Raw genomic sequence first — 12,213 nt, 5'->3', positions numbered from 1 at the left:
CCCCGCAGGGTCTCTCTCTCTCCCCCTACTCCGCCCCCTTCACTCATCCTCCTCCATTTTCCTCCTCCCTGAGCCGCCCCTCTCACCTTGCTCCGACCCCCACTGCCCTTCCCTCTCCCCACTTCTCTCCCTCCTCCTCCTCTCCCCTTCTCCCTTCTCTCTCCCTCCCTCCTCCTCTCTCCTTTCCCTATATCCCCACCTTCTGTCTCCCCCATTCCCTCTCCCTTCTGCTCTCTCCCTCTCTCCCCTACCCCAGCATCCCTACTTTCTCTCCCTCCCTCCCTCTGTTCTCTTCCCCATCCCACCCTCTCTGCCTCTTCTTCCTCCTCCCTCGCCCTCTCTCCTCCTCTCTGGACCTCTCTCCTTCCTTCCTTCCCACTCCTCTGCCTGTGGCTCATCCCTGCATGTCCTGCTCACCCTGGGCCTCCCCCGAGAGGCCTCGGGAGCCTGCGGCCCCGCCTGCCCACCGCCCGAGGTCACTGGGAGGGAGGCTGGGGCTCCGGCCCCACCGGGCGCCCCCCACCTGCCTGGCCAACCCGGGCTCATCTCCTTTGAGTTTTCTCGCTCTCTCTTTCTCTCTCATGTCGTTTTTTTGCAAGAAGTTTCCTTTCGGTATGATGATGAGACACAATATTTTCATTCAAACAGCCATTGAATAAAATATTGTTTGTGCCCCCCCTCTCCCTCCCCCTTTTCGTTTGTTTTTGTGTTTGTGTTGTTTTTGTTTTCCTCGCTTTCTCTCTTGGTGGACTGTCCCAGTGCCAATCAGCAAACTGAAGGGCAAGTATATTCAGAACCAGTGCACTCTCCTCTCCCCACCCCACCCACCCTCACACCCCTGCTTGCCCCCCTCCCTGCCCAGGACCAGCCAAACCCCTGCTCTCCAGGGCTCCCTCCCAGCATCCCCTTGGCTCCTCTAGTTCTTGCCTTTTCCCTTATCCCTAAACCCCTATTACAGCCAGCGGCCCTGCTCCTGGCCCTGCCTGCAGGGTGGTCTCCATGTGTTCTGAGAGCTCAGGCCCCCCTCTTCATCCTCCTTGCTCCCTCTGGGCAGGTCCCTGCCCATCCCCACCTTCTCTGTCCCTCCAAGACAACTCAACAGTGGGCTCGATGCCTCTCCACCACCTCCCACCCAGCAGGGCAAGGGGCCTGATAGACAGGGGCTAGAGGAGTCCTCAGCAGGGCTTATGAGAGGCTTATGGGAAAGGGAAGCCCCAGCCACCTGAGGCTTCCTCTGGGATAGTTCTCCCCGCTATGATCTCTGCCAGTTGGTCCAAAGTTGACAGCCCTCCAAGGGGTGACAGAAGGCTCTGGAAGCCCCCCACCCTGATTCTGAGATGGGCAGGATAGGGCATCAGCCACGCCACTGGGAGAGCAAGGCAGACCCAACCATCCTGGGCACCTGCCTAGGTGCTGTCACCCCTGTCCCCTGCTGCCCCCTACCACTTTGCTAAAGCCCACTGGCCCAGCCCAACCGCGGTACCCACTGCCGCTGGGGCAGGTGGTCAGCGATGAAGAAGGTGTTCCCCTGGGAAATAAAAGCAGACTCGGGGATGGTGAGCCTAGCCAGGAAGAAAGGAAATGTGTCTGGACCCCAAGGGCCAGCGAAACAGGTTGGAGGGAATCAGTCTGGGAGTGAAGAAAAAAGTTCTGGCACTTAGACATAGTCCAAGCCAGAGACTCCGGAGAAAGGTAGGCAATGAACTCCCAGACTTGGGTGGAGAATAAGGGGAGCGAGAGAGAGAAACATGCGAGGGTCTCTACCATCGGTGCACAGAGACACCCCTCCCAGGGAGTGCCGGGGCAGATGGGCACAGAGAGCCAGGAGGGGATGGCCTGGAAGCCAGGGCTCCCCAAGAAGCCCAAGGGGCCCTGTCCAGCCTAGTCCAGCAAAAGGGATAGAGCTGGTCCCCGTGGCCTGGGTCGGGGTGGGGGACAGGCCCTACTCCCACTGGCTTGAGTTGTCTTTTCTCCTCCTTCCACATCCCTCCCAGTGTCCCCAGAAATGCAGGGCTCTGGTAACAATGACAACTATAGCCTAGTCTCCCTACCTCCTTTTTCTTTCTCCTCCTTCCCCTCCCCTACCCCCGCTCCCTGTCGGCCTGTGTCCAAACCCTACCTCATAGTCCCATCAGAAAGCAACAGTCCAACCAGTGACTGCCCAGCCCCTCCAGGCACCCCAGGTCCACCTCCCGGAATCTTGCAGTGCATTGTGGGAGTATCTGGAAACAGAGAAGACCCCTCTTCTGCAAAAATAAAGCCCTACAGTGACAAAGAGGTCGGAACCTTGGTGAAGACAGGATTGGAAGGTGGGCTGCCCAGAGTGCAACAGGCCAAGGGGCAGGGGCATGCCTCCAAGATGCAGACCAGCCAGGTAGCTGATCCAGCCTGGCAGGGAGAGGCCCCAGAGAAACCCCAGATTCACTCACAAAGCCACACAGAGACACTCGTACACATGCACGCTCATGCAAACACACATCCTCTCCCATGTACGTATGTGTTCTCTCTCAAACATGTGCACAGGATCCCTCAAGAGCACCCCACAGCTCCTCTGGAGCCCCAGCATTCCTCTTGGGCTGCTCTGAACCCAGGCAGGTCCTAGGAAGGGTGGAGGCCCATTCTTCTCCCTCTGCCCTCACCCAGCCTCCCAGCCCAGGAAGGACCGCGGGACCCCCACAATGCACTGCAGCCCAGCCCCAGCTGCCCACACCGTCTCTGGTTGGACTGTCTCTGCCCGTGAGAAATCCCCTCGGTTTGGCCATGTTGATGCCTGACACAGAACAAAAGTAAGACCTACCAAAAATGCAAACAGCTGCAGCAAAGAAAGAGAGATAAAAATCTGCAGCCAAAAGCCAATTCCCTTCCTCAAAGTCTCTTTGGAGGCAAAGGAAGCTCAGCATGCGGTGTTTTCCATTACGGACGTGATAAGAGCGAGACCGGTGCCTCCCCCAGACCATGCATATATATAGCAGTGTGTGTATATATATGTGTGTGTGTATGTCCGTGTATATGTGCTATACAGCCATATGGAAGCACATACAGCCACGCCACGGGACTCACTGCCCACAGAGGACCGGGCCTGGGCAACATATTGGCTATAACTGCCCTCCTCCCGCGATGCCGGAGTCACCACAGGCCCTCCACCCCCTCCCCGCCCGCCCCTTCTCTCTGGCTCGAACTTGAACGTGGAAGTGGCGGGTTCCCTCTTTGCTGGTGTCTCCCCCCTCCCTCAAGCCACCCTCTTCCCTGTCCCTCCAGCCCCGTCAGCTCTGAGCCCCCCGGCCTCCTGCCTCCCCAGCCCCCGCCGGATAACCCCCCGTTTCTGTTGCAGATTTTGAGTTCCTGCTCCCCAGCAGCTTTGAGTCTGAAGGACATGTTTTCATTGCTCCCAGGTAGCTTGCGTGTGGCCTTGCTGAGGTGTCCTCCCCAACCCCAACCCCAACCGCCCCAGCCCTGCCTCCTGCACGGCTGCCTGGAGCTCTGTGTCTGCGCACGTGCGTGTGTGTGTGTGTGTGTGTGTGTGTGTGTGTGTCCTGTGCGGTGTCGCCCCGCCCCGTGCATAGCCCTGTATGTGCGGCCCTGTGCATACCCGGGCCATGCCGCCCCACCAGGCAGCAGTGGCCAGCCGCCCACAGCTCCAGCCCCCACCAGGCCTGGGGCGGGAGGGCTCCAGGCTCTGCCGATCTTCCCTGCCCTCCCAGGCCACCAGGAAGGACCCTTTCTGCCCTGGGCAGGCTGTCCGCAGCACACCCCTCCCTGGGCAGCTGCTGCTCTGGTTTGTGGCGCCCTCCCCACCCCCCACCCTGCACCCCAGCCTTGTCCTGTGTCAGTCAGTGTTTGTGTGGGTCTGGGGATGAGCCAGCCAGAGCCCCCGGCAGTGCTGAATTTAGGGGTGGTGGCTCACAGGGGACTGGGGGAGGTGGGGAGTACAAGGGCTTCGAAGAGCTGCTCTGGCAAGTGAGGGGTCAGGGCCCAGCGCCCTGGACCATCCCTGAAGTGCACACTCAGCATGCACACGCCCATCCTTGGGTGCCCACCCTCTGCCTGTTGGCCCACAAGTGAGGAGACCAACAGCCCCCCCGCCCCGTGGTGAAGCCCTCCCCCGTGACCTGGCTCTGGACCCATGGGCACTCTCAGGCACTACCCGGGGGCTCTGGACACTCCTAACCTCCATGTGTGTGCACGTGTGTGCATGCACCCACCAATTTCTCTTGACTCTCTGTAGATGTGTGTTTGTATTTGTGAGTAATTGTGTACATTTGTAAGAGTCTGAATGTACTGTGGGGTGGGCTGTGGGCATGAGTGATGGTGGGAATGAGTGAAAAGGCCTGGGTGGCCCACGTGACCCTGAGAGAGGGGACTGGGTTTGTTTTTGTCACTTCTGTATCTTTGGCTTGGGAGAACTCAATAAATATGTGCTGGGTGAGCAAATGAAGTAATCCACAGCTATAAATGTACATGTTGTTGGGGAGGGGGGAGGGGCTGCAGGGGAGTTGTAGCTGAAGCACAACCTACGGGTGTCACTCTGGATGTGTCAGCCGTGCCCCCTACCACAGAAGTACAGGCTGCGCACTGCACAAAGGCCATTGAGGCCAGAGGGCAAGTGGGGACTGAGACCCCGAAGCAGGTGCCCTCAGCAAACCGTGGGCACAGCCTAGGGAAGCAGCACATTTCAAAAAACTCCCAAGGCTGCCGGCATCCAGGCCAGTGGGGAGGTCTCTGGTGGCAGGGGTGTGAATGAGCGATTGGGCAGAAGCGAAAGCTCCATCTACCAGACTTCCTGGGGAGCAGAGCCCTAAGCAGGCCTCCCGTGCCCCCAAAGCTCCCACGTTGTCTGGACCCAGAGGCTGAGCCCAGCGAGGGCCTTGAGGAAGTGAGGGGTTTCGCCTGTCCACCTCTGGGGGAAGAGCATCCCGGGCAGAAGGAATCACCAGTCGGAGGCCCCACGCATTCCCACTGACTTCCTGACACCCTCTGTGGTACGATGGAAAAATCTGAGGCTCGGGGAGCTTAAGTGAGTTGTCCAGAGGTGCCAGGCCGGGAAGCGGCAGGCTGAGGGCTCACACTCAGGCTGACTAAGGCAGTGCTGGCACTTGCCCACCCACCTTGTGCCCTCGGGAACACTACAGCATACAGGGGGACGAGCCGGCCGGGGGGCCTTCCCTGGGGCCTCCCCCGGGGGCCATCTGGGTCCAGCTACACAGGAGGGGTGGGAGGCTCCGCAGGGCTATCCCCAGGAGGGAGAATCTGCCAGGTTGGAGGACGCGGACCATCCTTCTTGTGTCAGCTCTGTCCCTACTCAGACGTGGCAGCCTGCCAGGCACGTAGCCTGTAGGAATACCCATGCCCCGCTGAGGCCCGGGCTTCTCAGCCAATGGCCAGGCGGGCCTGTTGGGAAGCCTCAACCCTACTGCTCTGTCCAGCCCCCCAAGCCCACTCTTCTTGCCCCTCCCCACCCCCAGAGAGTATTGCAAGGACCTGAATGCCTCAGACAACAACACCGAGTTCCTGAAAAACTTCATTGAGCTCATGGAGAAAGTGACTCCAGACTCCAAGCAGTGTGAGTGCCTGGTGGGGCCGCCGGGTCTGGGCAGTGCCCAGACCCCAAGGGGGCAGCCCGAAAGAAGCCAGAGACCGGGCAGGTGTGATGCAGACCCAAGCCCAGGGCAGGGCCTGGGCCAGGCAGTGGGGAAGGCTCCTACTGGAGCCTTGGGTGTGTGGGGGAGAGGGGGCAGGAAGCCACAAGAAGCCACCCCCTCCACCCCTACCTTCCCGTTGCAGGCAACAACTTCCTTCTGCACAACCTGATCTTGGACACGGGCATCACACAGCAGCTGGTGGAGCGTGCGTGGCGGGACCAGGACCTCAACACGTAGGCACCACCCAGCCTGTGGGGGGCAGGAGGCTGGGATGGGCCCAGAGGCCCTGGCCCTGCCCTGAAGAAGGCGGGCCTGTGACTCACCTCCCTGCTGCCCCCCAGGTACAGCCTTCTGGCCGTGTTCGCTGCCACGGACGGCGGCATCACCCGCGTATTCCCCAACAAGTAAGTGACCTACGCTGCCACCCGACACCCTGCTCCCGCCCGGGACCCTGCCTCTGTCCCGCTGCCCATAGGCCTCTTTGCACCTGCTGAGACACTGTCCCCCACCCCACCCCCCTTTCCACCAACCTCTGTCTCGGATAACCAGAGCAGCTGAGGACTGGACAGAGAACCCGGAGCCCTTCAATGCCAGCTTCTACCGCCGTAGCCTGGACAACCACGGCTATGTCTTCAAACCCCCACACCAGGATGGTGAGTGTCCTCCCAGGTGCCCAGCAGCTGGGAAGTTGAGGCTTCCCTGTCTGCTCGGCCAGGGCTGGGCTCTGCTCTCTGAGGCCCCTCTCAAACATGAGGCTAGCCGAGACTGGGAGTGATGAGAAGACAGAGCTAGGCTGTGCCAGCACTACCTTGGGTACTGGGTGCTTGGCTTGGGCTCCTGGGTCCACAGGCCCAGTACAGAGCGGTCAGTGTGGCCACCAGCCCCTACTCCTGACTTCCCCACCCTACCTCCAGCCCTGTTAAGGCCACTGGAGCTGGAGAATGACACGGTGGGCATCCTCGTCAGCACGGCTGTGGAGCTAAGCCTGGGCGGACACACACTGAGGCCAGCAGGTAAATGCCTGGGGCGGAGGTGGGGAAAGAGACGATGGGCAGGGTGCTGCCCAGGCAGGTGGGCATTGATGGCCCCTTGCTGTCCTCTATAGTGGTAGGTGTTAAGCTGGACCTAGAGGCCTGGGCTGAGAAGTTCAAGGTGCTAGCCAGCAACCGTACCCACCAGGACCAGCCTCAGAAGGTACCTGGGCCGGGGTGGGGGCAGTAAGCCCAGCAGTACCGAGTCCCCCCAGGAACCCCTACCACTCAGAGTGGTTCCTGTGCCTTATGGGGAGGCAGTGGCTGTTGCAGATGGCCTGGGGACCCAGAAGTACGGAAGTGTGATGGGAGGGGGGGAACTGGCAGGCACCTTATGGTCCTTGCTCTCTGCCCAGCAGTGTGGCCCCAACAGCCACTGTGAGATGGACTGCGAGGTTAACAATGAGGTACGTGTGCCCTGAACCCTAGCTTACCCCAATCCCAGACTTCCTTGTCCCAACTGCGACTCCTAGCCCATCCCTTGGCCTGGTGGGGGCGGGGGGGTCTCAACGTCCCACCCCGACTTCACAGGTTTACCAGAACTGTGCCCCTTCGACCCAACCACCCGACTGCCAGGGTCTGGGGAGGAAGGTCTGGGCCTGGGCCCCTCTCCATCTTCCTCCCCCTTCCCTACCTCTCAGGACCTTCTCTGTGTCCTCATTGACGATGGGGGATTCCTGGTGCTGTCAAACCAGAATCATCAGTGGGACCAGGTGAGGGTCGAGAAGAGGGAGGAAGGAGGGGGGCCAGGGTTTGAGCCTTCTGGGGGTGTGGCCCTGCCAGCCCTGTGACTACCACTCCCTCCTGGCATTCCTAGGTGGGCAGGTTCTTCAGTGAGGTGGATGCCAACCTGATGCTGGCACTCTACAATAACTCCTTCTACACCCGCAAAGAGTCCTACGACTATCAGGCAGCCTGCGCTCCCCAGCCGCCGGGCAACCTGGGTGCTGCACCCCGGGGCGTCTTTGTGGTGAGCCCCAGTGATGCCTGGCGGGGGCGGGGGGGCCTGGGAGACCTGCCCACAGATGATGCTCCACCTCTGACGAGAGAATGGGCGGGGGAGACCCGGGTCCAGGGACAGCCGTGGCAGCCCATGCCCCTCTCTCCACCGCAGCCCACCATTGCAGACTTCCTTAACCTGGCCTGGTGGACCTCGGCTGCCGCCTGGTGAGTCCCAGGGGGGAGGGGGCGGAGGTATCGTGCTCTCTGGGCAGGAGGGCTCAAGAGAGGTGGTGCGGCAGGGCACTGGTCTCTGGTGACCACTCCCACTCAGTGATCCACGCCCTGCAGGTCCTTGTTCCAGCAGCTTCTCTACGGCCTCATCTATCATAGCTGGTTCCAGGCAGGTAGGTAGGGCTTTGGAAGCCCCTCCTCGAACCCCCTCCCCCCAGTCTAAGCTCAGACCCACCCCAAAGGGAGGGCGGGGCTTACGGCTGAGCGAGGCCGAGGCCCGAGAGCCGGCCAGGGCGTATGGGTGGGGCTGAGGCGCTCTGGGCCCTCGCAGACCCCGCGGAGGCCGAGGGGAGCCCCGAAGCGCGCGAGAGCAGCTGCGTCATGAAACAGACCCAGTACTACTTCGGGTCGGTGAACGCCTCCTACAACGCCATCATCGACTGCGGAAACTGCTCCAGGTGCCCGCGGGGTGCGGGACCGGAGGACCGGGCGGGACCGGACGGGTGGGCGCGGCCCGGGGCGGAGCCGGGGCTGCAGCGGGGAGGGGAGGGGCGGGGCGAGTCCCAACGCCCCTCCTTCCCGTGCTGCCTCCAGGCTGTTCCACGCGCAGAGACTGACCAACACCAACCTTCTCTTCGTGGTGGCCGAGAAGCCGCTGTGCAGCCAGTGTGAGGCTGGCCGGCTGCTGCAGAAAGAGACACACTGTATCCTGCCCCCGCCGTTCCCCGCCGCCCGCGCGCCCCCTCCTGCCCCGCGCGCCCCTCCGTGCCCTGCCGCCTCCTTGACTCCCCACCCATGCCCAGCGGACGGCCCGGAGCAGTGTGAACTGGTGCAGAGACCGCGATACCGCAGAGGCCCGCACATCTGCTTTGACTACAACGCGACGGTGAGGAGGGGGCGGCGCACTTGACTTGGCGCTCCCCTCCCCTCCCCTCCCCGGGCCGCCCGGGCCAACCCGCTCCTTGCCTCTTCCCGCAGGAAGATACCTCAGACTGTGGCCGCGGAGCTTCCTTCCCGCCGTCGCTGGGCGTCCTGGTCTCCCTGCAGCTGCTGCTCCTCCTGGGCCTGCCCCCCCGGCCGCAGGCCCAAGTCCACGCCCACGCCTCGCGCCGCGTCTGAGCGCCCCCCTCCTACCCCTCCCCAGGCCTCCCCGCCTCTCCCCTGCTCCGCTGTCCCACACACCCCGCCTTAGAGCCTCGCCTCCTCCCTCACTGAAGGACCTGAGTGGCCAGGCCCAAGAGTCTGAGCCTTGGGGGGGGGGGGGGGGCGGTCCCAAAGGAGGGTTCCGCAGGTCTTTGGCCCCCAAGCCACATCGCGCCGCTGAACTGTCAGAGTGACCCCAGACCCCTTATTCCCACCGGACTCACCCACCCCTGAGGGCTGGGACAGGGAAGCCACAGTACTGGTGCCAAACCAGGCCTCCACTGCCCACCCTGCCCCAAGGCTCCCTTTGTGCGGGAGACCTAGGCCCTGCCCCAGCTGGACTCCTCTAACCTGGCCCTTAGGCCCCGCCCAGGACCAAATCTGGATTCCCTGGGAATAATGAAGTTGAGGTGGGCAGTTTGAGGCCTGTGCATCCCAGCTTAAGTCCTAGCAGGAGAGAAGTCCTGAGGCAGCCCCACAATGGGCTCCTGCCCCTTTCAGGCCTACAGCCACCTCCCACCTTCCTTCAGCCCTGCAGGTGACAGGCCAGTGACAGTGACACTGGCTCAGACACAACCCCATACGCACCTGGAGCCCTGAGGGCAGAAACTGGACTCACATTAGACACACCAAGGAGGACACACACACACACAAACACACACACACACACACCATGGGGTAGGGTGGGGGTGGGGGCTCACAAAGCCTTACACAGGGCAAGGGGTTGGTGGGAGGGTTGGCACATGCACACTTCATCTCCTGCTCACCGCCCGCCTCTAATCTGACCTGCAGCCCAGCTGGTCCTCTGTCTCTAAAGCTGAATGTCAAACAGTGCCAAATGCTGGGGCAGGGGATGACAACCCCTGTCCCACCCTAGCCGCCAGTATCCCGGATATGTCCCTCACCCCGCCAGGTGCTCATTGTAACCATTTCGCACTAGTGTCAGGCCCCCAGCGGGACCACACGCCACTGCCTGCACCAGACGTTGCCCTTTGCCTTAGCCAGAGTGACATGATCACTCCTGGCTGGGCCATCCCACCCCCAATCTGGCCCTTACACACTCAGGCCCGTGCCCATTCCCTGTTTCTTCACACTCACACTCTTTATCTCTCTCTCTCTCACACACACACACACACACACATTCCCTGCCCCCAACTGGGGGGGGGCAACCTGCCCCTCCCTGCTGAACACACACTTGTACACGCATACACACATGTACACACTCTGCACACACACAGGCTGGGCCCAGGCACATGACTTCACACCATTCATTCTGATCATTTCCCCCAAAGGCATCCCAGCCTGGGGGCAAGTGGGGGACAGAGGGCAGGGGGACGTGGCCATGAGGTTTAGATGGACTGGGAGGAGGGGGGAGGGTGATGCATTAATTAATGGCTCCGTTAATTAATGTCATGTTGCTTGTCGCTTTCTCAGTGTGTGTGTATGGTCCATGCCCGCTGCTGGTGCCAGGGTGGGCACCCGTGCTGTACACCCAGCCTAGATGCCAGCCATGTCTTGCGGGGGCATGTGTGTAACTGTAGTGTAGTCAGGTGCTCAATGGAGAATATAAAAATAAAAAAGAATCAAACATATATAGAAAAATATATATTTTAAGTTTAAGAAACAGGAAAACAGACAAACAATCCCCATCAGGTAGTTGTCCAACCCCCAGCTGGGTCTGATCCTTCTCATCACCCACCCGACCTGGCTGCCCCCTCACCTCGGGCTCGGGGGATCTGTGGGGGACTGGGGGGCCATTTCCTCTTCTCTGCCCTTTTTTTTGGTTGTTGTTCTATTTTGTACAGACAAGTCAGAAAAACAACAGTGACAAAAAAGTCAAGAAACTTTGTAAAATATCGTGTGTGTGATTCCTTGTAAAATATTTTCAAATGGTTTATTACAGAAGATCAGTTATTAAATAATGTTCATATTTTCACTTCAAATGGTTCCCATCCACTGTGTCTGCCTCAGGGTGGGGATTGGGTAGCTAGAAGACAGGTGGCCATGACTTCAAAGTCCCACCTACCACTCAGCTGGGACTGAAGGCCATTGCAGCCCAGGTACCCAGTGGATATAGGGCATAATGCCTCCTGGGCTTCCGAAGTGAGAGATCCTTGACATCCTTTGTCCCATATAATCTCAAAAGCCTCTGAGAAAAGCTGTCCTTAAAGGCCAGGACGGTGAAAGAAAGAAGACAGATGAGATTCGAGTTTAGGCAGGCGTCTAGACATCAAGTCAAACCACCAGGGCCTAGTGGGCAGGTCATCCACTTAGAGCGATGAGTTAGTACCAGGCCCAAGTCCTGGACCCAGTGCTTGAGGGCCCCATCCTGCTGTCCGGAGGAGGCCAGGGTCTGGCCCACCAACAAGCATGACCACGGCTCCTTTCCAGCCCAAGGGAGGCTCAAGGCCCAGTGCTCTCCTTGACCACCACTGCTCATGCTGGAACCCAAGACTGAGTCCATTTCGGTGAATCCTCTCAGACCTCCCTCTGCCTGCCCTATGCCCTTGTTCATTTTAATCCCAACTCTCTTAATAATCAATCCTAGTCCATGTGACCCTTCATGTTCTTTTCAAGGAGAGAAACCAGTAACCACCAGCGCAGAGGTTTCCCAGGACTGCTGATGCTCACTTTCTCATGACGCATACTTTTGCACTCACCGGGTGGGCAGCTAGCTTACCACCTTAGAGTTGGGTACTAGTTTATCTGCATACTGCAGATAAACAAACTGAGACTGAGGAGAAATCTTCTCCCCCACCCCTGGTGAGAAGGGCAAGAAATCAGCAAAGGTTTCAGAGAGGAGGTGACCTGTGGCTGGAGGGCCTCAGACACTAAATAAATAGAGAAGCGCATCCTAGGCCTTAGCAAGGACACCCTTCCTCATTCCCCTCCATGGGTTGGCCACAGAGCAATGCCTAACTAGTAACCTTTGAGAGAGCTCCATGCCCTGCAACAGCCCCCGGGGCCTGGGGTAGGGTTGCTAGATAAAATGTAGAACATCTAGTCAAATTTGAATTTCAGATAAGCAATGAATGTTTTTTAGTATGTTTCCAATACTGTACTATACTAAAAAGACTGGGGACATGCCTACACTAAAAAATTATTCATTTATCTGAACTGAACACCCTGTATTTTGATTTGCTAAATCTGGCAACTCTACCCTAGGTGGCATCCAGTGAGAACCCAGACCCCAGACAAAGAAAAGGGTGTCACATCAACACCCTTTG

At 59.6% G+C, this 12,213-nt stretch overlaps 1 protein-coding gene across 11 annotated transcripts in view; it reads left to right on the top strand.

Annotated features, from left to right (window-relative positions):
• CACNA2D2 (calcium voltage-gated channel auxiliary subunit alpha2delta 2) overlaps positions 1-10,929 on the top strand; it is a 115,133-nt gene extending 104,204 nt beyond the window's left edge. For 2 of the 11 annotated variants that reach the window (XM_081818304.1, XM_081818280.1), the window contains 16 exons: positions 760-780; positions 3,332-3,392; positions 5,463-5,560; positions 5,782-5,872; positions 5,981-6,043; positions 6,189-6,292; positions 6,554-6,652; positions 6,745-6,833; positions 7,027-7,077; positions 7,312-7,383; positions 7,488-7,640; positions 7,785-7,837; positions 7,961-8,016; positions 8,175-8,301; positions 8,438-8,729; positions 8,822-10,929. In XM_081818304.1, the coding sequence (XP_081674430.1) occupies positions 760-780; positions 3,332-3,392; positions 5,463-5,560; positions 5,782-5,872; positions 5,981-6,043; positions 6,189-6,292; positions 6,554-6,652; positions 6,745-6,833; positions 7,027-7,077; positions 7,312-7,383; positions 7,488-7,640; positions 7,785-7,837; positions 7,961-8,016; positions 8,175-8,301; positions 8,438-8,729; positions 8,822-8,962 (1,571 nt within the window). In that variant the 3' untranslated portion in view covers positions 8,963-10,929. The remainder of the gene's footprint in view (positions 1-759; positions 781-3,331; positions 3,393-5,462; positions 5,561-5,781; positions 5,873-5,980; positions 6,044-6,188; positions 6,293-6,553; positions 6,653-6,744; positions 6,834-7,026; positions 7,078-7,311; positions 7,384-7,487; positions 7,641-7,784; positions 7,838-7,960; positions 8,017-8,174; positions 8,302-8,437; positions 8,730-8,821) is intronic. The other 9 variants (XM_081818309.1, XM_081818294.1, XM_081818326.1 and 6 more) reach the window with 8 other exon arrangements.
• Positions 10,930-12,213: the final 1,284 nt, after the last annotated feature.

Source organism: Leptonychotes weddellii, chromosome 1 (genome assembly GCF_054177405.1).
Source record: "Leptonychotes weddellii isolate Sample4059 chromosome 1, ASM5417740v2, whole genome shotgun sequence".
Taxonomy (NCBI): domain Eukaryota; kingdom Metazoa; phylum Chordata; class Mammalia; order Carnivora; family Phocidae; genus Leptonychotes; species Leptonychotes weddellii.
Note: the sequence above shows the minus strand (reverse complement) of the source record. Positions and strands in the feature narration are given on the sequence as shown.